The sequence below is a fragment of the Zalophus californianus genome, chromosome 13, assembly GCF_009762305.2.
Source record: "Zalophus californianus isolate mZalCal1 chromosome 13, mZalCal1.pri.v2, whole genome shotgun sequence".
In the NCBI taxonomy this organism is placed as follows: domain Eukaryota; kingdom Metazoa; phylum Chordata; class Mammalia; order Carnivora; family Otariidae; genus Zalophus; species Zalophus californianus.
Window position 1 is genome coordinate 13,781,482 of NC_045607.1, and position 25,196 is coordinate 13,806,677.

Below are 25,196 nucleotides of genomic sequence, written 5' to 3' on the forward strand. Positions count from 1 at the left end.
CCATATGCTATGACGTGCTTTAGACAATACATTAAGTACGACATATGAAGTGATGGCCTGAAGAGGTAAAAATGATTACACACATTCTGTGAAATGTTATGACGCCTCTGAAGGGAGTCATTATAAAGACTAGGTAGGAACCTGGAAAAATGCTTATGATAGTGTTACACACACAGGGCCCCATGATTGCCATTCTGCAATGACTGTCTGTGGGTGAGAAGCAGGTGTCAAACCATCTGATTCAGATCCCAGCTCCAAATCTTTGGAACGGCCTAGGATAAGTTGCCTGTCACTACATCTTGCAGGTTATATTTGTTCAATATATTTACAGCTACAGGGTAAGTGAATGCAAGGCTGAATTGCAAAGTGCTGAGATGGCAGAGTAAAGAAGCAATCGGTGTGGAAGTAGAACTAAGCCAGGAAGTCTTTCTGGAAGAGCTGGCCTTTGCAAAATAAGTGCATGGCCCAGGGCAGAATGCCTACCATAGGCCAAGCATTGTGGCAGCATCAGGGGATAGACTCGGTAAAATCTCCAATAAGTCATTCTCTGTGAACACACTTGTGCCGGAATTCTTACCATACACTGAGTGTTCTGATGGCTTATCCATGTCCCTTCATTCCTATGTGAGTGAGAACTTTGAGGACTGGGGCTGTGTCTTGTTCCTCTCCGTATTCTTAAGCACAAGACCTGGCACAGCGGAGATATAAATTAAGGTCTATTACATTTAATAGAACATCGGAATCAGAATTTGATTTTCATACAGGAATGTGCAACAAAGGACCACTGATAACCGAGTCCATTGACCTGTGGACATGAGGCTCCTTAAAATCCATTCAAGGTAGGGATCTGAAGCTTGAAGCACAGCTGAACTCTCAGTGCCTGTTAAGCGACTTTACCTAAGGGGGCGCCTGGGTGGCTCAGTTGGTTAAGCGACTGCCTTCGGCTCAGGTCATGATCCTGGAGTCCCGGGATCGAGTCCCGCATCGGGCTCCCTGCTCAGCGGGGAGTCTGCTTCTCCTTCTGACCCTCCCCCCCCATGCTCTATCTCATTCTCTCTCTCTCAAATAAATAAATAAAATATTTAAAAAAAAAAAAGCGACTTTACCTAAGGTGAGCACAGGGACTTAATTGCTTTGAAAGATAGAAGCAAACACCGCCAATTAGAAAAATATAACCAAAGAAGCCAACCCATTTTATAATAGCAAAGAGGATCAACACATTGAGTAGATGAGACTCACAGTGTGTAATCATAAATCAACTTAATTTCATTTCCCAACCCCCCCGACGGAGAGATGCCCTTTCTCTGCACCTTAATGAGAACTCAAGCATCCTACAACTTTTCTGATCACTCTCAGGAAATAAAAAGTCCTGTGATTGCTTCAGTCACCAAACAAACTTTATTTTTAAATAACTCAGTCCCATACAAAAGCAAAATTCCAAATTTGATTTAAAATTCAATCTTTTCTTCCAGCTGGGGCTTGCTGCCCGTGGGACCCCTACAGATAGGGGCATGGACAGCTGCCTCTTTATTTTCCCCAGATTTCCCTCCCCAGTTTCCTAAACGTGACTTCTGACTTCTCCAGGGCTAGAGGGGTGGGGGGTTGGGGAGGTGAGGAGAGGCAGAAGAAAGGAGAGCAGGAGAGGTCTTACCTGACCAATGTTATCATACAGTGGCTTTAAAGCTGACTCTTGTGTAGACACATCCATGGATTTTTCAGACGTTCCCCCCATAAACCCTGAGGACCTCCCCATTATGTGGGCATGGCACTGCCTTGTATCCCATTGTTCAGTCCTTCTGCAGTCCTAAAAATCCAGCAATACCTTCAGCTAGCCCACCCCAACCCCGTTAGACACACCTGAGAGGCCTTCACACCAGTTCTTCAAGTGCATGGCTAACTTCTAGTCCATGGGAACAACATCCTTTGCACAAACTGTCTTGAAGCATTCAGGTTGATCTGAGCAGTGCCACCTCTCCTTTGTCTTGTTTGCCCAGGATGGCACTCATCTCTCATCCTTTAGACTCTCTGGTGGCTGTCAGAAGCCAGGCCACCTATCTCCCCATCTCAAGGTGAGCACACATTAAGCTCTCTGAGTAGACTCCATGGAGCATCTCTCTCTCTCTCTCAGTGTAATTAACAATGTGATATTAGTTCCAAGTGTAAAGAGCCCCCCTTTCTTGACTCAAGAAAGGGAGACACGCAATTGCTCACTCCAACACAATCTTTGTTCAACTCTAATCTATTGGCAGCACTGAGGGCCTCAAGTTTCTTTCTATGGCACCATACGGCTAAGCAGTAATGAAGGGTACATGTGTGTGTCTATGTGTGTGTGTTTCTCAAGAGTTTCAGTCTATTAGGAGAACTAGAACATGTATCCGTAAGGCTAGCACAAGGGAGCAGAGTTCCTGTTGGACACCATAGGGAAGGCTCCATGGAGAAAGCAGCTCTGAGCTGGGTCTCAAAGAAAGACTAAGATACCCACCCCTAAGCTGAAATGAAAGAGAGAGGGAATTATATGATTAAATGTCCAGTGGTGGAATCAAGGACGTGTGTACAGACGCCACTAGGTGGTTTGTTTAAACAAGACGAGTGAGAGATAAAGCCAAGCCAGACCCAAAATGAACAAGATAAGGGGTTTGGATTTTTGCCTACAGGAAATGAGTTTTGAAGGTTTTGAACAGGGCAGTAAGATGGACGATGGGTTTAGAAGGGCAGTGACTAATTCTTGGTGAAATGTGCTCATTTCCTTAAGTCATTAACCCGGGTCCCATTAACAAGAAAAATAAAACAAAAACCTTCCAGGACTTGCTTTCTTTTCCAGGAAAACCCTTGCCCTTTGGAACTTCTCATGAGTTCAGTTTGTAAAGCCATCCAATCCTGTTTTTACTCTTAGTTAAGGGCACTTGGCACAGCTGCCAGTCCCAGCACCCTCCTTTCAGCCCTGAGGCCCTCAGCTTCAAGCCTGATGGGGCTGCTCAACCCATCTCCCCACGGCCCCCAAACTGCCCTCTGGAAGAGGCCAAGGAGAGGGGTGTCCCTTTCTGAGCAGGAGGGCCATGGAAACCTTGCCTCGATGAGCCCGCCTACAAAGTCTTCACCCTGGGCCTTTTGAAGCCAAATGAAAAAAATCCAGGAGGCTGCAAAGCCAAGAAAACAGCAGGTTTTGATTCAAATCCCAGCTTTCCCCTTACCCTTACCTGATCTTGAGACCTCCCTCAGCCTCTATGTGTTAATCTGTAAAATGGAAACAAAACCACTTACCTCGGCAACAATGTTGCCGTGAAGAGTAAGCAAGAGGGAATTTGTAAGCATAGCGAGCACATAGCAGATGCTCAAAGAATATTCCTCCTTCTCCTTCCCCCCAACATCTCTGTGTCTTGGTTTCCTTGCCAATTAAATGTGATAGGGATTCAAGGATAAAGTCGAATCTGATGAATTTCCTAAACCCCTCACACTTACCCACACAGAGGCCAGTGAGAGCAGAGGGCCTTTCTCTGCTATGTCTGAGCTCTGGAAGCTATTTCTTCTGTTATTATTTTCAACAATTTAAAAAGAAAACTACAAAGTAGTTAGTAGTAGTACGCATTGGCACATACTTAGAATGAGCCTACCTTCCCCAACCTCTCCCCATTAGCGCCGTCGGACTCAGTTTCCCCATCTGTAAAGTGATTGTACCTGAGTCAGGTCCCCTCTTTTGCTCTCTGCAACTGCCCACTAGGTTGGGAGGATGGAGCCCGGCAGAGGGCATGCTGAGTGTAACCTCTTGGCCAAGGCCCTGGCGAAAGGCACCCAGCCAAGGAAAATTCTAGTGGAAAAAAAACCAAGAAAGGATTCCAGGTTTATGAGTCCCAGACTTTGAAAAACAAAACTGCTGAGTTGTCTCCTGAGTTAGAGGAAAAGAACACCACAGCCGCCTTGAGATTTCCAGGAAACAATTTGTGAAGGCTTTGGGCAAGGCTGGCAGGGGGACTCAGGGAGGCCCAGCTGGGTTGGATACCCTGGGAGGTAGGGGATGGGGGTGGGTGGTGTTCCTGTGGGACTCTGAGTGTTCAGGTGCTCCCGGGCACAGTGGAGCTACGTGACTGTATGCGGGTTATATGTGCCTCTATGTGCACACTTGTTTGTTTGCCTGTGGGCAACCCCCCAGGTACTTATTGAGCACTTTCTATGTTCCAGTGGGCACAGTGCTAGGGGGTAGGAATGCAACAACAAAGAAAACACAGTCCCTGAGCACAAGGAGCTGAGTTTAGCAAGGGATGCAGATTAGCAGGCATTTCAGTTGGGAGTACAAGCATCTGGGAGGCAGTTTGTATCACCGGCCGTTCAGAACACCACCTTTGCTGTCAGGCAGCCTGGGATGCAAGTCCAACCACCCATGAGCTCCACGACTTTGGAGATCTCCGACTCTCAGTCTCCTCAGCTGGAAAGTGACCATATTAAAATAACATCCTGGAGATAGCATGCATATGTGAATGTTTGATGACCCATCTCCGTCATGTGCTTGCAAGGTCTGCACCTGGATAAGCACAGACAATGTGCAAAGTCTGGGTGAGCTGTGTGCGGGACGTTAGCGCATCTGCTGGGGTCATGCATTTGGTGTGCCAGGCTCTAATCGGAGGTCACAAATAGTGGCCCACAGACATAGTTTGTGGGGACACTCACCCAGTTTGCGTCTGGTTTCTCGCTCATGGTGTATTCTAAAACTCAAGATATTCTACATCCAAATCCCGATTTCCAGTTTCTCTTCAAACCCTGGACAATCTGGCCATCCTGCGAGCATTTGCATGTGTGTGCCTGCATGCCGTGGTCTCTGCTTCCCATAGATGTGTCCTTCCCAGGAGCACTTTCCCTCCTGGCCGGTCTCCAGGTCTGTCCTTGGAGGGGTTCCAAGGTTGTTCAGGGGGGCTCTTGTGCAGACATGTTCTCTACAAAAGGAGAAGCAGGCCTGGGCAGAAGCTGGTGCCGGGGCCCCAGCCTTCCCAGGCAGCTCCAGTTTCGGTCATCAGAGGGTCAGAGAGAACTGTGGACCCTATCCCAGGCTCCAGCTGTGTGGCTGGACACTGGTTACCAAAGATTGTAACCAAGGATGGCAGCTGGACAAAATGGCTTTTCTTATCTATTTGGTTTTGCATTTCAAAAGTGCCTCAAGTATAGCTCCAAAATGATTAAGACAGTGATCTTCTCAGAAGGTGTTGTGGAATCTATATACTATGGTTCTTTTTAGAATGAGCAAATAGGGGGCACCTGTCTGGCTTAGTTGGTAGACCATGCAATCCTTGATCTAGGGGTTGTGAGTTCAATCCCCATGTTGTGTGTAGAACCTACTTTAAAAAATAAATTAATGAGGGGCGCCTGGGTGGCTCAGTTGGTTAAGCGACTGCCTTCGGCTCAGGTCATGATCCTGGAGTCCCGGGATCGAGTCCCGCATCGGGCTCCCTGCTCGGCAGGGAGTCTGCTTCTCCCTCTGACCCTCCCCCCCTCTCATGCTCTCTCTCTCTCATTCTCTCTCTCAAATAAATAAATAAAATCTTAAAAAAATAAATTAATGATAAAATAAAATGAGCAAATGGGCTCCTGGTCTAAGCTAAAAATGTGTTTGTTAAAATACATTTTGGGAACCTAGAGGTGCGAAAGGTAGGACTGACATTTTCCTACTATCCCTGGATCCTCTTAAGATGGCAAATCAGTCCCTCATAATAGATATTTACTAGGCCTCCTTTGTGTATAGCATGTAGGCTGGGCAAAAGGGAGCTACACAGATGAATATGTCCTGCTTCCAGGCCTTCGGGAAACTCAGTCTTATGGAGAGACACCCAAGGAGAAATGAATGCAGAAACAAGAAAGGACGGGTATTATTGAGACATCTTGGGACCAGAGAACACCAGAACATAGAGGAAGACCTGTGACTTACTGTGCAAGCTCGTCCCCCTCTCTGGACCCCATTTTCCCTTTTGTAAGATAAGGTCAGAAGAGATGGGTGAATACCAAGCCCACATTCACAGCCCTGCCCAGCCACCAGCTTCGGCATTTTTTTGAGGGAGTACAGGTGTAGCCCCAGTTCTTCGCCTCTTACTCCCCGCCCCACATTCTTGTTTCCAAGCCTTGGCTTGTGCCGGGCATTCATCTGACTTGAGCTCTGAAAGAAATTCATCAGAGGAGGTTTTTCACATTGCTTTCTCTTAAAAAAAAAAAAAAAAAAAAAAAAGTCTGGAGTCCAAAGAGACGAGACATCTGGTGGAATCTTCCAGCATCCATTACCGTGGTTCCTGGTCCAGGTGGGGAGAGCAGCCCCCAGACAGGTGGGAGAGTTTACCCCTTCTCTAGCACCAGGGCTTGCTGTGAAGGATTCCTCTGAGGTAATTCTCCCACTTTGCAGATGGGAAAAATGAGAGCCAAGGATAGGAGGGACTTTCCTCACAGTTCTAATTCCTTAGCAAAAACTCTCCCCACTATTTTTCTCTCTCAGGCCGAGTCCTCAGGACAGAGCGAGCTGAAGACCCTCAGGCCATGTCCCTTCTCAGCCTGATGTTGACTGCTGTTGAGCTCAAACATTGAGTTATTCTTGCTCTGTACCGGCCAAAGGCCCGAGAAACCCAATCTCACACAAGTATGTGTAAAGGAAGAGCAGTAATTCGGTAGCCCAGAAAAAGGCCTTGGAGGCCTGGGGTATCCACCTTTAGGAGAGTCTTTGTTGCCAGAGTCCACAAAAGAAGGAATTTAACATGGATAAAACCAATCTCTTAGAGCAGCATACACAGGTGACCAGAGATAGCAGAGAAGGAGTAGGTTGACTAGTATTTATTCCAAAGATGTTTGCCTTCCTCATTATTGGCATCTTGGGAGCTTGTCAAAGGGATCAAAGGGTCCGTCAGCCAAGCTCTTTGCCTCAACCACATCACTATTCCCATGAGTGTCATTGGCACTTTTATCATAAGTAGAAATTCCCATCTCGGTTTCAAAGTGGCCAGTCCCACAAATAATTGGAAAAACCCTAGGGACACCTCTGATGCCTACAGTTCAAAGAACTTCAGAGGCACTCTGTTGCTCGCCTTAAAATCTGGAAATCGGTTGAGAAAGTGAAAATCACCCGACGTAGAAACTCCCTTCAACAAACAACCCCAGATTTCTTTTCAGATTTTTGTTAGAATGCTCTCTCTCTCTTCACAACACCCTAAAAACGGCCAAGTCGAAGATACTTAAATGTTTTTTGATGATGGTAAAATCATCATCAATGGTGTTCCCCTCAACTAAAAATGTTTATGGAGAGTGTCTTGCATGTTAGTCACCCACTGAACAAATGTTTATTGAATGCCTCCTCTGTGCTAAGCCAGGGGAAACAATAATGAAGAAACCAAATACAGCTCTACTTTAATGGATTTAATTCATTTCATTGCCTATATTCTTTATAACTCATATATTCTAGTGGAGCAGAAAGAAAAAAAAACTTGATAAACAGGCACATTTTGTAAATTGCCAGTCATTATAAGTGTATTAAGAACCACGATGGAGATTAACAGAAGGAAACGTGGGACATTTTTAATCATCACACCAAGGCAGAGGGGGTATTCTATAGGCTGTAGATTTCACAAGATCATTTGGTGTATATATATCTTTATTTTGTTGTTGATATCACTTGTATGTAAGTTACCCTCGGGAAGTATTGAATCTGGATTGAGGAACCCAGTATAATTTGGTCTCCTACTTTCCTAGGTGACTAACCTGAAATCATCCATTTAATTAAATTTCGCGGCTCAGGAATCCGCAGTTATCAGAGGAGATTAAGATAATGCTAACAGGAAAGCTGGTCACTGTTGGTTTTTTTGAAAGATTTATTTATTTGAGAGAGAGAGAAGGTGAGCAGGGGGAGGGGGAGAAGGAGAGCGAATCCTCAAGCAGACTCCCTGCTGAGCAGGGAGCCTGACACGGGGCTCAATCCCAGGACCCCAAGATCAAGACCTGAGCAGAAATCAAGAGTCGGATGGACAGAGCCACCCAGGCGTCCCACTAACTGTTTTTACTGAACACAAGCTGTAACAGACAAAGCGTGTTGCTGGCAATGAGAAGGAAGCGTAGAAGGGCAAAACTGGGAGTACTCAGTGTCTATGAGGAGAGGGAGTAGAGCCCATTTGGGGCTCCACATTTTAAGGGTTGATGGCAAATAGAGGCATGCCCAAATGGCTGTCAGTAGCTGACTGTATTCTCGGAACTAGCTCATGCACATCTAGGAGGTAGCCGTGGTGGGGCCAGAAGCCACGTCTGCCTCACTCACAGCTACAGCGCAGGGCCTGGCTTATGGCCTAACACAGTGCGAGTCTTCAAGTGAAATCGATGAAAATGTCTGCAGCAACTGTGACCCCTTCTCCATCCCTCTCCCCACGGCCTCCCCCCAGGATAGACTCTCTGATTTCCTTCTCCTCTCCCAACCTGCCCTTAGGAAGACTCCTCCTGACCCCTAAATGGAGCCAGTGACTAAGCTCCTTTCCTCTCACTAAAGAAGACCTGAACCTGTCTCTTGTGGAAGCAATGTCAAGAGTTAAGGGGCTGGAAAGGGGGCCGGCATACTGAACGGGAGCGAAGAGTCAGGTAGCCCCACTTCACCTACCTGTGCTCAGATCACAGAACGTGTATTTGTAAACTGGAGGTGATGGTGTGCAAAGGATCTGAGGGCATCTGTTCCACTCTTGTCATCATTTTGACCGGGGCCACAGACCCCAATCCTCCAGGGGCTTACTTAGGCTGCAGTCTGATCCTGCCTTCGCCCAGAAGGCCAATGACCCAGGCCAGGGTAGTGTCTCCCTCCCCTCACGCCCTGGCTCACCAGCAGCCTGAACCACGCATGTGCAAAGGCACAGTTGTCAGAGCGTAGGGTGAACGGGCTGGAACAGCAGAGGCAGGTCAGACCAGGAGAGAATCCCAGTTTCCACATTTGGGAACCTGAGCACATCTCATTAGGTCCATGATTTTTAAACCATGTTCCTGGAGCCCAGAGTCAGGATAGGGAGGAGAGAAGCCCCGTGCACAGGCTCTGGGCCACCTGCTCTGCTTAACAGATCATCTCTGCCTCTAGCAGGTTTATATATTTGGGTTCCATGACAGAAAGCATTCAAAGACACAGTCCTACAGCTAATACAAAGTTTGAAAAACCCAACACATTCTATGATCTTTAAGGTCATTTTCCTCTATCAAAAAAAAAAAAATCTATGAACTGTTATTTTTGAACTATTACTTAAGCATTCGTTTAGTCATCTTCCAACTCCCCCTTCCCCCAAACAACTGGTTTAGAGGCAAGGAAAAAACAAACAGAACATACATCTGACTCCTAGTCCAGTGCTCATTCCAATACATCAATATATACTCCAATATCACTACAGATTTTCAGGTAGGGGCAGAGAGAGGGAAGGTACAGCTCCTCTTCCTCCCAGCACCAAATTGTCAGAGCTTTGTCAGTTTTCGCCAGTTTTCTATTCTCCGGCTTAGAAGGGATTAAAGATCTCTGCTCTTGGAAATAGGGCAGGCCAGGAGGGGGAAGACACTTAGGGGCTTGTGACTTGTGCTCTACCAGCCCAACACAACTCACAAAACTGTAACTATCCAGAGTCCTCCTGACCATTCAGTACACAGTACCTTTCAGGAGCCACAGGCCCACAAGGCTGTGAGGCCAGGCAGGCAGCTTCAACATCAAGAGCCCGGTGGCTGAAGGATGGGGACAAAACCCCCATCCTTTTGGAGCCTTTTGGTGCTTCCTAGGACAAACATAGCAGATAGGGATGTGAAAGGGGCCACGGAGGCTCAGACATTCCCCACTTCCCCCATTTGCTTTCTTGTTCCTCAGTCATGGCCTCACTCTCAGACCACCAGATCTTAGGGCTTAGCCAGATGGACTACATTTCTTTTTAAACTTCTTTTCAGGAAAAAAAAAAAAAAATTCTCTACTGGGTAGAGATGAGTGGTCTCCAAAAGGTCTCATTTCCTTTCTGAGTCAGGTTCAGCCTCCCGGGGCTTGGCTTTCAATTTCTTCAGCCATGCTGTTCCCTGAGCCCTCAGAGGTCCTCTAGTGATGCCCCCTCAATTTTAAGAGCCCCCCAAAATAAGCCAAATGACTACAGATAAGTTTTTGGTACTTTCCAAAATTAAACTATTTCCCTTGGTAAATTTCCACCAAATGAGCTCATTAATTTGAAAACAGGAAGTGACACATGAAGGGAGTGAGGTCAGGTTGCTTGTGCACTTACCCTGCTTTATTTTGGGGGCAGAGAGGAGAGGATGGTTGGGACCGAGGTGGGGCCGGAGAATGGTTTTTACAGACCCCCACATCCTTCAAGGATTGGACCAAGAATCAGTGGATTTTTAAACCAGAAATCAATCCATTTCTCTTAGAATGCAAAGACCCTATAGAGACCACCGCTGGTCAACTTCCCCCAGATGGCCTCTGTTGGAGGCCCCGGAGAGCCTCTGCTTGTTTGTAAGCAGGTGTCTCCCTCCAGGTTGGACCCGAAGCTCTTCTTTCACCAGCAGGGTTCCCTGTCCTGCAGCATTAGCTGCTCCCTCAGAAGCCGGCAGAAGCTCTGCTCTGGATGGATCAGAGGCTTAAATACGTCTCACCCAAAAAAAACAAAACCAGGGGCACCTGTGTGGCTCAGCTGGTTAAGTGTCAGATGAGGTCATGATCCCAGACCGATCCCAGGGTCCTAGCATCCAGTCTCACATGGGGCTTGCTCATCGGAGAGTCTGCTTCTCCCTCTGCCTGGCGCTGCCCCCCCCCCCCCCCCCCCCCCGCTGCTTGTGGTCAGTCTCTCTGTCTCTCTGACAAATACATAAAATCTTAAAAAACAAAAACAAAACAAACCAAGAAACAAAACCAAAGAAATAAAGCACAGTTCCCATAACCAGTTGGGTATCAACACACACACACACACAAATGAGACCCTGATACATAAAGAGAATTTAATGGATGCCTCTGAGTAACTAAAACAAAACAAAACCAACAAAGTGGGCAGCCTCACTCTTCCCTCTGCTACCAATCCTGCAGATATCAGAGGTCTGATGGAGGAGTCTTTGACAAACTCGTAAAAATAAAGGTTGTTTGTATCTTTTAAACAAAAATTCCTTCCCAACACTAAGTTCCATAACTATTTTGACTGCTATCCACAAATTCATAAAGAATATGTGTTCCTGTGTGTGTGTTTAGATGAAATCAGAAACGGTTCCTTAAAACATCTAGTTTTGTAAAGGCAGAGCGCCTTTGGAACAGCTTTGTACCGTTTCTTTGCCGACCGCCCCAAACCAGTAAGCTTGCGCGAGCCCGGCACTGCGCTAGGCTCTTTGCAGGAATCCGAAAGGGCTAAGACTGGGGACCCCAACCCCACGCGGGATTTCAGACAAGCGGGAGACCCGGTGGGGTTCAAGTCCCAGGTCTGTTTTCGTTTACTCTGCGAACGCTTCCCGAGTCTCCCAGAGTGCTGCCTTTGCGCTGGGGCCACGGCGCGGGGCGAAGGGCAACGGCAGCGTGTCAGCCCCCACGCTGCACGCGCCGCCCCGAGCCTCAGTTTCCCCCCCGCGGGAGAGGCGCTCGCCCCGCCCTCGGGGCGGCCCCGGGAGCCGGCGGGGGCTGCGAGGACCCGCCCCGCCCTCTCCAGCTTCCGCCTCCCGGGCCACGTCCCCGGCGCCCCACCGGAAGCTCCCGGCGGGCCGCGGGGAGCCGGCGGTGGTGGCGGCGGCGGCGCCGAGGTTGGTTGCACTGTACCCCGCCCCACCCCGCCCCACCCCACCCCGGGTCCGCTCGAGGCTCCGCGGCCCCCGCCCCCGCGCTCCCCGGCCCGGGACGCCCCAGCTCCCGCTCGCTCGGGCGGGGGCTCCCCCAGTGCAGGCCTCCCCTCGCGGCCCGTGACCTGGACTCCACCGCTGCAGAGCCCGCCCCCGCACTCCCTACCCCGGCGCTTCCTGCGGGCAGCCGGGGCAGCCCAGGGGCTCGCCCATCCTTGACTAGTCGCCCGCGCTGCACTGCTCTCGGCACGGGGCACGCACCTGGAGCACGGGGGGTGGCGAGGGGACAGTCACCCGCCCTGGGGGCCCACAGACAGGCGACCCGGCATCATCGAGCCGGGCGACAGAGGGGAGAGGGGGCTCTGCTTGGGTTGGGGTCGCGATGGGCGCGTGGTGGCAGACCACCGAGACTCCAGGGGTCTAGTCCAGGCGCACCCCAAAGGTCAAGGGGATGGCTGGCGAGGGAGGCGGGGGTACGCGGCGCAGAGAGACTCCAACCTTGTGGATCCCCGCGGTGGAGTCACGGAGATGGGACCAGTGGAGGTTCAGAGGAGAAGATAAAGAGCAGCCAGAGAAGTGGGGGGGTGGGGGTACACGGAGTGGATGCAGAAGCCAAGGGAAGGAAGGGAATTTGAAAGGAGGGCCAAGAATGGGGTCAAGTGCTGGTCAGAGGGCTGGTTAGATAGAAACTGGGACAGGCCCTGGGCACTGGTGACCCCAACATTGAGAACCTTGGGGAGATGGTTCTGGAGATTCCAGTGAGGAATTCTCTGCGTAGACAGTCTTTTCTACAAGTTCTATTAAAGTGTGCAGAGAGTGTAGATGTGGGAGAGGCCTTTGGGATATGGGTGGATTGTGTGGTTAGAGTACAGGCTCTGGGTTCAGGAGTCCCCACACACTATCTGTGAGGCCTTGGGCAAGTCACCTAACCGGTTTGTGCCTGATCTGTAAAATGGGATGATGAAGACACTCCCTGCCACAAAGGGGTCCTGTGAAGATTAGATGAGGTGGTTAAAAGTACTTAACATGGCACTAAAGTGCTGTGCCTATTATTCTTAACTTTTATTATTGAACAGGGCATACCTTGATGCTGATAGGGAAGATCTGGTAGAGAGGGAGGCATTGAAGACAGAGGGGAGAGGAAAGGGACCCAGAACTTGGATGGGGAGACAGGGGTCAGCCTATGCCAAATGAAGGGAAAGAGGGAATCGGTGGGGATGCAGGGAAGTTTGCAGGCTTGGGGTATGTGGTTAAGGGAGTGCCTTTCTGATAGGCCTTCTCCACAGTAGGCCTCAAGGTCATTTGCTGAGAGGGCCAGGCCACAGCTGACCCGGGTGAGGGTGGAGGTCCCGATTTACACCTGCAGCGGTAGGGGGCCATGTCCTCTTTGCCAGCAGCCCCAATATCGCTCCAGGGAAGGGGGACGGTTGAATTTTTCTAGGGTCAGAGGACATCAGACCTGCCTTGCCCACTTACAAGGCTCAAGTAACGTTGATGGATGTGGAAACACTGTAGAAGCATAATTTTTACCATCTTAATTCTTTCCCTTGATCTTGAGGAGCTGGAAGGGCTGTGGCCGTCCCTGGGATACAGTGTCAGAGCCTTCCAAGCACTTCGCTTGGGCCATGTACCATGCGAGGCTTCTGCCCACCCCCTCACTTGGTCACCACAACAGTCAGGTAAAGTAGACGTTATTATTCTGCCCCACTTGACAGATGCCAAGACTGAGTTTCAGAGAAGTTAAAGACCATGTCCCAGGACCCACAGCTAGCACATGGAAGACCTGGGATCCCAGCTCAGATCTGTCAGACCTCAAGGCCCGGGATTTGAAACCACTGTGAAAAGTTTGCAAAATCCAGCAGGATGGGAAGAGGTAGAGGGATCATCTCCTGCATTTGGTAGATGAGAAAACAGGCTGGATGCTCTGACTTCCAACCCCAGCTCTGTAAGCACCACCAGGTCGCCTTGCTTTCATCTCTCTTCTAAGGGTAGGAAACATAGAGGCTGGAGTTCCTCAGACTGGTACTAATGCTACTCCCCCACCTGGGGCTTGTGACTTCGGACCATGCACCTCCTTTCTCTGTGCCTGTGTGTTCAATTCCTGCTGTCAAATCCCCAGCAGGTCACTTGCACCAGCTCCCTGTGACCTAGTATTTATTTAGAGCTTTGTTCTCAGGGCCGGGGAAATTGCGGCGCCTGACCCAAGTGTGTGGCCACCTATGACTTCCTGAGTGGGGAAATGTGGGGAGGGCCCTGAGCAGTTCATGGTCCCGAGGCCTTGCTTCAAAGGAGTGGGGAGGGCCCAGTGTTGTCACCATGACTGATGAGGAACACCACGGGCAAGGTTGGGACATCAGAAGCCTCCCAGCTGCCTCGGGTTGCCTTGGCCATTGGGGTCCCAGCATCTTAGAGCCCAGAGGGGCCTTGGAGACAGCCTGTTACAAGTCCTTTTCTTTTCTTTTTTTTTTTAACAGATGGGGTTATCCAGACCCACTGTGAGGAAGTGACTTTTACCTGGGGGAGACTTTGGCCAGGGTAGAGCTAAAGTGCCTGGAACTTGCATTTTTGGACCTGCCTCCAGAACCCTGGGGATTTCCACCAGGGCAGCAAGCACCCCCACCGAGAATTCTGGGCTCCCTCGAGGTCCCGGGGAACACAGAGCAGCCCCCAGCTGTGACTCTCTGCCGATGTCCCCAGGGAGGAGGAGGAGGAAGCCAGCAGCCACCCAAGGTGCTCAGACAGGGAAACTTTGATTGCAGTTCCTGAAAATCTGGGGCCCAGTTCTTTTTTCTCTCTGACTTGTTTTCTTTTTCTCTCTCACTTTAAAGAATGACTGGACACTCCTAAAGCGTTTTGTCACCATCCAGGGGGTTTTTTGCACCACGAAGGGTAATTCCTGCCCCATCCCTGCTGTGACTCAGCTGTGACGTTGAACCACACAAGCCGGCGAAAAGATAAAGTCGTCAGACTCCTGCTCACCAGACAGAACTCACCTCTTCTCTCAGCACAGATTCCACAGGGCTGGTCTCCTCCCCACAGTTGCTTAGACTGGGAGCCCCTGGCCAACCTGGGACCCCAGGATGGCGTCTGGCCCAGCCAGCAGCCCCCACCCGGCCCCTGATGAGAACGAGTTTCCCTTTGGGTGCCCCCCCACCGTCTGCCAGGACCCAACAGAGCCCAGGGCTCTCTGCTGTGCAGCCTGTCTCTCTGAGACCGTGAGGTGAGGGGTCGGAGGAGCCAGGGGGCGGGGGGGGGGGGGGGAGGTGTCAGGGAGGGGCCCCTGACGGGAGGCAGGGGTGAGAGGAGCTGGTGGCTTTAGGCAGGTGACTTCACCCCCCGGGGCCTGTTTCCACGCCCTTCCCTTGTCGTCCCTGGCACAGGCCCCTCTAGGGATGGAGGGAGAAGTAGCCATGGGAAGATGTTAGCTCCCGCAGCAGAGGCCGGCCAGGGTGGAGGGAGGGAGAGGGTTTGTACCCAGCGGTGCTGCTTGCTTACTGTGTGCCTGGTGCAGAGTGCCCAGCATCCTGAAGCCTCGGCTTCTTTGTCTGTAAGATGCCTCCACAGCTCTTTTCTACCTCCCGGGATTGGGACAAGGCCCAACCAACAGTATGTGGAAAAGTTCTTATAAGAATGAGTATAAACTCCCTTGGTAAATGACAAACTGCTATAAAATCCATCTCCTTCCACAATACCACCCATCACCTTGTACTGTTGCCTGGCAACCCTTTTAAAGGGGACACACAGATATCTATATTTATATATTTCTATAGAATATATTAAATTGTATATGTCTCTATATAAATACCTATTTATATTTATATAGAATACACATTTTACATATGTATAGAATTATATACATCACACGTATTGTGTAGAATATGTAAAAATATGTGTATATTTATATTTACAACATAAATAACTCAGGTGTGACATTAATATGATCATCAGCATCCCCATCTTAAGCAACTATTATATGCCTACTATAGGCTAAGCGCTCTTTCCTTGGATCCTCAGAGGAGCCTGGAAAGGTGGATACTGTTATTAGCCTATTGTACAGATGGGGACAGTGAGGCCTAATGGAGAGATTAGGTCAGCTTGCCCCAGGTCAGATTCCTGGCAGATGTGCTCCCATTTTCTGCCATGCGCCCCCAGTGTGACCTTTGTTTGGGGCTTTACAGCGTCAGAAGGTGAGAAGACTGAATCAGGCAAGCTTGCGAAGTTCAAAGGCTCTGACAGAGGGGCGGCCGGGCGGAGGGGAGAGGATGTGGCTGTGGAAAAGCCAGGTGGGCAGTTGGGGGGCGGGGAACAAAGCTTGACTGCTTGTACCATCGAGCTGATGTTTCTGGGTTCATCTCAGGCTTTTGCCATGGGTCTCTTGGCTTCCCTCCCCATTCCTCCAAAACGTGGCAGAGCAGGGGACGGAGCTGACAGGGTGTCGGAGGGACCCGGGCCTGAAGAGCTATGCCCGGCTCCTGACTCAGTCTACTCTTGGCTAACGCATGAGTCCTCAGGGCCTTGTTTTCCTGCCGTGTCGGATGGGCCTGACAGTGGCTGTCGCTGTGGGTCAGCGTCACGTGGGAGCTTTCTGAAAGCATGCAGGTGCTTTTCGCTCTGCTCAGAGTCTGACACCCACTCCTGGTTAAGAAGCTCGAGTTCTTTGAGGCCCCTTCTCGTTCTAATTGACTGTGGTCGTCTGTCATTCCCGAAAATCAGAGACCCAAAGCCAAACAGAGGGAGCCAAGAAGCCTGTATATAGCCACATATCTGCAATCCCTTACCTGAGCCCCTGGGGTCAGATGTATTTTGGAATTCAGACTCTTTCCAATTTTAGAAAAGCGAGGCAGTGCATTACTACGTCATTCTTCCAGCGGGGATTGGGGCAGTCCCTTATAATCCAGCATATCAGTGTTTCTGCAGTGAAACAGAAATAGTCACACTCAGTGGGGTAAGTAAGGGTGATGGTAGCCTCCGGTCACCCCAGGTCAGGTTTGGCTGCCAACTAAGCTCACAGCAAACTACCGGAAGACATCCGGGGTGCCCAGTACTTTTGAGGTTTGCGAATGGTGGGTCTGGGATGGTGGCGAGCCGGCTAGCCTATTGACATTAGCCGCCACACCGGGCAAGGCCTAGGCTTTTGGAGCTATCAGGATGGAGGTTGGTGCCAGGAAGTCATGAATGCTTCACTCAGCAGGATTTGTTCATGTATCCCCAGGACAAGCGAGGACCAGATCTGTCCAAAATGCAGAGGGGACGACCCCCAGTCTGTAAGCCCGGCAAGCCTTGTGTCTCAGGAGAAGGTATGTGGCACCACCAGGAAAGGGTATTTGACCGCTTTTTTTCTCCTTCGGTCGAGGTTGAAGCCATTAGGCAGCTGGCCACAAAGTCCCAGGCAGGAACCTGCCCCTTGTCTAGAGTCTGGACTGAATTCAGTTTGTAAGCAGTGAGGAGCCTGACATTCACCGTGGCAAAGTGACTTGCCCAAAGACACCTCGCTGATGTGTGACAGAGTCAGGGTGAGAACACCAGTCTAGACCGGGGGTCTGCAAGCTACGGCCTGCAGGCCAAAACCAGCTTGCCACCTGGTTTTGTCTGGCCCACAAGCTAAGAATGCTTTTGATGTTTTAAATGGTTTGAAAAAGTCAAAAGAATGGCATTTTGTGACACATGAAAATTTTTATGAAATTCAAACTTCTGTGTCCGTAAATGAGGTTTTATTGGTACACAGCCACAAGCCACTCATTCATGCATGGTGTGTAGCTACTTTTGCCCTACAACGGTGGCAGTGAGTAGTTGCAATAGAGGATTCAAAGTGCAAAATATTTGCTATCTGGTCTTTTATGGAGAAGTTTGTCACCTCTTGATCTAGACAGTTCTTTCTGCCCTGGTGTGCCCTCAGACAGGGAGAAGTCCTTCTCAGCTTACCTCTCAAGCTCTGCCACGCTGTGCTTCTAGGAATAAGAAACAGCTTTGGAAGTGTGAGGGGCCACAGAGACATTTTCAGGCACCACAGTTTAGAACTCTAGCCCTTCCAAGTTGGGAGAACCCTCACAGGTCCGTCTGTCCAGGGAAGAGGCTCCCACAAGCCAACCAGACCTGGTCCATTCCCGCTAGCGCGTGATAAAGTGATAAAAGTAAGGAAATCATAGTGAGTTTTTTATAAAACTAAAACCTTTCCGTTCGTAGAATCAACCTTTGCTCTGGGGTTATATCCTCCCCATACGTGTCTTTGTACAAATGAAATGATGGTGATAGTCGATGATAGGATTTTTGATAACGCCTTTACTTGGTAAAATAAAAAAAAAAAAATGACCATCTTCATGTTCATCTTCCAATTAAAAAAACAAACAAACTTGTATTTGCCCAAATCTATAAGAACCACTGCTCCAAATCTAGCCCCCGGTCTTACACGTCGGGCCCCAACACCCACTGGGGAGTCTCAGCACAAAACTCCGTGGCACCCAGGGTCTCGCCATTTGGCCACCCTCCCTCTCGGTGAGGTTCCTGGCTGCTTTCAGCCAGAGCTCCCTCCTTGCCCTGAAACCACGGCCCAGCGCTTGGGAGCCTGGTGTCCAGGGATGGTGTTGTAGATTGTGTGCACGGCCGAGGTCACGTTCATGCCTGTTTCTCCATGAAGAAGCCAGATTGGCTCTGCAAGGCCAGCCCAGGGCCTGTGATGTCCAGCTTACCTGTCCGTGGCTGGCTGTAAGGAAGCCAGAGGCAGACAAGCCTTCACACCTTCTTCTCCCTTTTCTCTTCTGGCCCCTCAGCTTCAGAGAGCTGGAGGAATTTCCTGCTCCCACCAGGGCTGGCCTTGAGGGCTCTCCCGTCCTCTTCTCAGCAGCCACTCCCCTGCAGGCCCTCAAGGGAATCATAGTAAGGACCCCATGCGTTTTCCCAGAACGTTCCACTCTGCAACAGTGGTAAGAGCTAGTTGGATAAACTGACCCGTGGAACGGCTTCCCAAGTCTCCCTGTCTGGACGTCTTAGTGAGCTAACCATGAGACACCAGCAGACCCGGATGTAGCTCTCTGTATGGGCCGCCGGGCTCCGCCTGCAAAAGAGAGGCTGTGTGCTCCCTGCCTTCTAAGGCTCCTGCCTGCTTGAGTGCTCCAGGGAGGTTGTTTCCGATTTGTCTGGTTTTTTCCCCTCTTCACAATATTAATACACATTCGTTGTACAGATCTCAGAGGTAAGAGAGATTTTCAATCTCATAATCCAGTGGTGTTAACTTTTTCATCTTTGTGAACCTGAAATCCAGTGAGAGTATAAGTGCTCCAATTAAGGGGGAGCCTGGCACCCCATCCTTTTTAGTTATCCCATCTCTTTCTCCTGTCCCGGGCCCTGAGGGACTCTGGGGGCTCCCGGAGTCCTGCAGAGCACAGTGGGAAGCTTGCTGCCCTAAATCAAATGAAGTGATCTGATGGTAGAATTATAGGTACTCTGACCGCCTTCGGGGTAGGAGTGGGTGCTGTCTCCAGGGGGCCAGGGCAGCAGCAGGCCTCCCGCCCCGGCTTCCCCGCCTGATGGGGAAAAGCCAGGGGTGGGGAGGGGGAGGGTATCGCGTGAGCCCGTGGTCCCAGACCCGCACAAAGCCACAGACCGGAAAGGCTAGAGAGGCTCCTCTGGCTCCTGACCCCAGTGGGAACTTTGGGGGACTTTTGACCAAAGGAAAGCAGCTGATTAGAAGTCAGTACTTTGCATATGTGGTCACTCTGAAGTTTGTGCATGCAGGTAAACCTGGGGACTGGGGTGTGGGGTGGCCAGAGCCCAGCTGGGTGAACCCCAGGGGCGCCCATGCCATCTGCTGATCAACGAGTCCTGATCCTCTGGCTTCTGTAGATTAGTTGTCTCAGAAGCGCTCACAGCCGTGGACGCAGGAGCTAATAGAAGACCCAGATATTAAAGGATCACTGTTGACCTAGTTAGAGGCTTGGTTCTTGCCTGGAATGACCTTCTTCTAGAAGTGACAGTGAAATAAGGAACAGCCCGGTGTCTGGAAAATAACGTTCAGTTCTGTCTGCCGTGACCCTGTGAGGAGGATTGTTCCTTTCACTCTCCTGCCTCGGAGACCACCCGCAGAGGCCAAAAGCAAGCTGGCCTCGGACGCCAGTGGCTTACGACAGGCCGCGGGCTTGTGACCCCACGAGACAACCCCTTCGATCCGGGGGCACCCTGACGCTCGCGCCGTGTTCCCCTTTGTACTGAGCTGGACTCTGTTTCCCTCCCTGGGGGCCACGAGAGGCAAGTCAGTCAGCCTTCGGCCCCCCGAAGTGCGCCCGCATCTGTGGGAAGACACTGACCATGTCCCTCTGGAGTCCGTCCCCAGTCTCTGTGCACTTGGGGTAACTATTTCTCCCCTTTATCGGTGTCCCTTGAAGTGTGTCGACCCTGTGACATCCTGTGTCATGGTGGCAGTAATATCCCCGTTTTACCGAGATTTTAGGTAAGATACTGAGGCTCAGTGAGAAGGTGCACCTGGACCCAAGTCCTACCGTAAGGGGGAAGCAAGCCCAGGTTCTAAGCCCTGCCCTCCTTGGCTGGTGGCACCTTCTCTCAGTGGATCACCCCAAGTGTTTTATGCAGATTTAAATAACACCATCAGCCCTGAGTACTGGAGTCCACCAGGTGCTACGGGAAAACAGGAATGGGCAAGAGTGCTTTCAACTAGGACACTCAGGCAGGGCTTCCTGGAGGGAGGTGGTCGTTGAGCTGAGCAGAAGTTGCCAAAGAGGGGGCGCCTGGGTGGCTCAGTTGGTTAAGCAACTGCCTTCGGCTCAGGTCATGATCCTGGAGTCCCTGGATCGAGTCCCACATCGGGCTCCCTGCTCAGCAGGGAGTCTGCTTCACCCTCTGCCCCTCCCCCCCCTCATGTACTCGCTCTCATTCTCTCTCTCTCAAATAAATAAATGAATAAAATGTTTAAAAAAAAAAAAAAAAAAAAGAAGTTGCCAAAGAGGAAACAGGCTCTGGTACAGAGGCAGGCTGACCAGGTCCCCCCATCCCGGTGAAAGATCTCCCCCTCAGCACCAGCTGACCCCCGAGCAGGACCCGAGCCAGCCTCTGTGCCCGGTGTGGCAGTGGGGGCCGTGCCTGGCACCCTCTTCATACTCACATTCTCAGAAGCCCACAGGTCCCCTAGTGGTGGGGAGGGGGCCTGGATGGGACCCCCTGCTGACCCCATCACAAAGGGCCTGGGTGAGCACGGTGGCCGGGAATAACACACACCCCCAGACTTCTCGGACACAGACAGAAGGACAAGTGTTCCCTCGGGGCTGGGATTTTGTTTTCTGTTTCTGTTTCCTCCTTGGAGAAAATTCCACTGTGGATTTTATTTTTAGCTATTTGCAAGCACTGGGGCCACTCACAGGGGCCGCTTGAGGCTCCAGGCATACCAGGCTGGGCCCAGGACAGATGCCCTATTCTTCCTCTGCAGCCCTGGCCTGATTCCCACTCCCGGCCCCTCCGGCCCCACCCTTTAGGGGAGGCCACCCTCTGGGTCAGGCGAAGACTCCCCGGTTGGGAGGAAGGACCCTGGTCGTGGACTGTAGGTCCCTGGCCTCTACTTTGCCTTTGCCCTGAACTGGCATCACCGCCTGCAAACCACTGGCCGTCCCTGAGCTTCGGATTCCCCACTTACACGAGAAGCGGAGCCTCAGAGCTCCAGCCTCCTCCTTGAGATCCTCCGGGGCCGTGCTCGCTCGGCTGCCGAGAAAGCCACAAACCCTTGCAAGGTCTTGTAACTGTGGGCCAGAAGACCCAGGTCCAGGCGGCTCCTCAGTGTTCGAGTTTGCTGTGACCTCAGGCCAGCCCTTAACTCAGAGTTTTCCATCTGTCTTGAGAGGAAGCTAATCCCACCCTACCTGCTCCTGCCCTGTCGCTGCAGGGATCCTATGAAAAAACATGCAAGAATGCTTTGGTCCAGTATAAATACAAACACGTTTAGGATGTTCTCATCTCCCTGAGGAAATCCAATGGCAAAATAGGGTTTTATAGGATTAGTTATTAAGAGTTGAAGATGTGAAATGGGTGCCTGGATGGTTCAGTCGGTCAAGCGTCCCCCAACTCTTGATTTCGGCTCGGGTCATGAGCTTGGGGTCCTGGGATCAAGTCCTGCATCGGGCTCTATGCTCAGCAGGGAGTCTGCTGGAAGATTCTCTCCCTTTCCCTCTTCTTCTGCCCCTCCCCCTGCTCATGCTTTCTCTCTCTCTCTCTCTCTCTGTCTCAAATTGATAAATAAGTCTTTAAAAAAAAAAAAAGAGTTCAAGATGGGAGAATTAAATGAGAAGCATATATATAACAGCCATGGAAGAAAAAAAAAGATACCCCAAGGGCAGTGCTTAATCCATGGAATGAAACTACGAATAATACACTGCTTATAGCTACTACTTATGGCTAACATTTATGGAGTGCTGTGGTAGGCAGAACAGTGTTCCCCAAAGAGCTCCACGTCCTAACCCCCAGAACCTGTGAATATGTTACCTTACGTGGCTGGATTCATCTGCTCCAGCCACCATCACATAGACTGGGTGGTGTGAACAACAGAGACGTCTTTTCTCACAGTTCTGGAGGCAAGAAGCCGAAGGCAGAGTGGGATTCGTCCGAGGCCTCTCTCCCAGCTTGTAGACGGTGCCTTCTTCCAGTGTCATCCTGTCATCCTCCCGTGGTGTCCAAATGTTCTCGTCATAAGGACACCAGTCATGTCGGAGAAGGGCCATCCTGCTGCCCTCATTTTAACTTCATTACCTTTATAAAGACCCTGTCCCCAAATGCAGTCATGTTCTGGAGGGTGGGATTCCCAGCAGATGAGTCAAGGGACACAACTCTGCCCATAACAATGGCCACAGGGACTTTGCAGATGTGATTAAATCAAGGATTAAATTGAGATGGAGAGATGACCCTGGATTAATTAGATGGGTCCAGGGTCATCACAAAGGTTCTCATAAGAGGGAGACGAGAGAGGGCTGGAGACATTGGAAGATGCTGTGCTGCAGGCTTTGCAGATGGAGGAAGGGGCCATGAGCTAAGGGATGCAGGCAGCCTCTAGCTGGAAAAAGCAAGGAAACGGAGTCTCCCCTAGAGCCTACAGAAGGAGCACAATCCTGTTGACACCTGATGTGAAGGCTTCTGCCCTCCAGAACTGTGAGATAATAAATTGGTGGTGTTTGAAGCCATTAAGTTTGTGGTATTTTGTAACAGCCGCCATAAGTAACTAATGCTAGCGCTTACCAGTATTGTCGCCTCTGATCCCCACAACTCCATGGGGGGGTGGTCCAATTTTTTTTTTTTAAGATTTTATTTATTTATTTGACAGAGAGAGACACAGCGAGAGAGGGAACACAAGCAGTGGGAGTGGGAGAGGGAGAAGCAGGCTTCCCACGGAGCAGGGAGCCCGATGCGGGGCTCGATCCCAGGACCCTGGGATCATGACCTGAGCCAAAGGCAGACGCTTAAGGACTGAGCCACCCAGGTGCCCCGGAGGTGTCCTATTATTATCCTCATTTTGCAGATAAGGAAACTGAGGCAGGGAGAGGTTAACAAGTCTCCTAGGACCAAATAGCTAGCATGTGAAGAGACTGAAATGGGCTTTGCACCCCGGCAGGCCGACTCCAGAGCCCACCCCCTTAGCCCCTGTGGCACTCCAAGGAGCCCACCTTGGAGTAGTGGACTAGTGGTGGGACTGGGGGCCGCCTGGCTGGCCACCTAGGCATCTGAAGTCCTCCCGAGTCACCCTGCCCATCCTCTGTCAGCCACCGGAGGCCGGCCATGGCCCGCACCCATCCATGCGTCGTAATGCATCCAGACCACGCCTTCCAGGCTGCAGTGGGCTTTCCACACACCAGCCCCTCCACCTGTGGGTGATCTCTCCAGTCCCATCCTTAGTTTTCTCCCTCCTATGACTCACTTCAAGCTTAGGGCCCAGGAACCATGTCCACAGCCAAGCCTCAGGCCCTCCGTTGGCCCCCCCAGCCCCCGCCCTGCACTCCCACCTGCTGGAAGAGGCTGTGTCACCGCCCGCTCCCTGAAGCCAGTGCTTGTGCCCTCGCCCCAGTGAAACATCTGTGCCCTATTCCTTTTTGGGAACAAGTTGTGCTCAAAGGCCCAGGACAGGGGCTGAAGGGAAGGCTGGCCATTTGCTGAGCTGTGCTGTGTACCCCAGACCAACGGTACTCATTAAACCCACAGCTCTTGCTTATTTCACTTTTAAAGAATAATAACTAGGGTGGCTTTGTATTTGCTCAGCCCCAAAGACCTCTCCACCCACCCTTGCATCCAAATCTGCCTTCGTTTTGCCCCATGAGAGCATTCTTTTTAAAAAAAAAAAACAACAGAGCCCTTGGAAAATCAAGATGCAATAAAATCCACTCCTCTTAAGTGTACCGTTTGATGAATGCCAGGAAATGTGTACAGTCGTGTGACCACTACAGCAGAGAGGGTGAATGTTTCTACACTGGAAAAGGCTTCCTTGGGCCCCTGGCTAGGCAGTCCCCCGAGCTGCAGCTCCAGGCAGCCACTGATCTACTTTCTCTCACTCGAGTTTCTTTTCTAGAATCTCTAAGAATGGAGTCCTAGCATGCAGTCTTTGACTTCTTGTAGCGTTTGACTTCTTTCATTTAGCGTAATGCTTTTGAGGTTCCTCCATGTTATTGCATTTATTCATATTTTATTTTTGTAAAGATTTTACTTATTTATTTAACAGAGAGAGACACAGCAAGAGAGGGAACACAAGCAGGGGGAGTGGGAGATGGAGGAGAAGCAGGCTTCCCGAGGAGCAGGGAGCCCGACATGGGGCTCGATCCCAGGACCCTGGGACCATGACCAACGACTGAGCCCCCCAGGTGCCCCTATTCATATTTTAGTCCATCTGATTGCCAGGGAGCTTTCCAGAGCATGGATAGAGCACACTGCGTATCCATTCACCATTTGGTAGATATTTGGACTGCTTCCAGTTTGGGACTATTATGAGTAAAGCTACCCTGAACATCACATACACACAGAGATGTGTGTTTCAGGTTCTCTTGGTAAATTCCTAGGGATAGAATGTGTGGGTTGTACGCTTACTGTATAGGCATGGTTTGTAAGAAAGTTGCTTTTTAAGTATGATTTAACTTTACAATATACTTGCATAAATTTTTCCAAAGTGGCTGTACCATTTTGTGTTCTCAAGTTCCTCCACATCCTCACCAAAACTTGGTATTATCATTTTTTTTTTTTTTTGCATTTTTGCCCATCTTGTGAGTCGATAGTATATTTCACTGTGGTATTTTGTTATAATTTGCATTTCCGGGATGACTGGTGATGTTGAGCATCTTTTCATAGGCTTACTTGTCATTTATATAGCTCCTTTTGTGAAGTATCTGTTCATTATTTTACCCATTTTATTAGGAGGCTTGTCTTATTTATTGAATTGTAACAGTTCTTTATATATTCTGGAT

At 50.4% G+C, this 25,196-nt stretch overlaps 1 protein-coding gene and 1 long non-coding RNA gene across 8 annotated transcripts in view; one reads left to right on the forward strand and one right to left on the reverse strand.

Moving 5' to 3' along the window:
- Positions 1-644: 644 nt before the first annotated feature.
- On the reverse strand, positions 645-3,831 carry LOC113934948. Its single transcript, XR_003523843.1, has 3 exons — positions 3,676-3,831; positions 3,198-3,234; positions 645-688 (listed from the first exon to the last, which is right to left on the reverse strand). It is a non-coding gene; the product is annotated as an uncharacterized LOC113934948 (long non-coding RNA).
- Positions 3,832-11,599: 7,768 nt separating this feature from the next.
- TRAF1 (TNF receptor associated factor 1) overlaps positions 11,600-25,196 on the forward strand; it is a 29,619-nt gene continuing 16,022 nt past the window's right edge. For 3 of the 7 annotated variants that reach the window (XR_003523832.2, XR_003523833.2, XM_027616527.2), the window contains exons 1-5: positions 11,600-11,727; positions 13,479-13,708; positions 14,238-14,493; positions 14,592-14,983; positions 16,976-17,060. Coding sequence is in view for 5 of the 7 variants with exons in the window: in XM_027616527.2 (XP_027472328.1) it covers positions 14,844-14,983; positions 16,976-17,060 (225 nt within the window). In the remaining 2 variants the exon portion in view is untranslated. Of the gene's footprint in view, positions 11,728-13,321; positions 13,443-13,478; positions 13,752-14,237; positions 14,494-14,591; positions 14,984-16,975; positions 17,061-25,196 lie in introns of those variants that run through there. The other 4 variants (XM_027616523.1, XM_027616524.1, XM_027616526.1 and 1 more) reach the window with 4 other exon arrangements.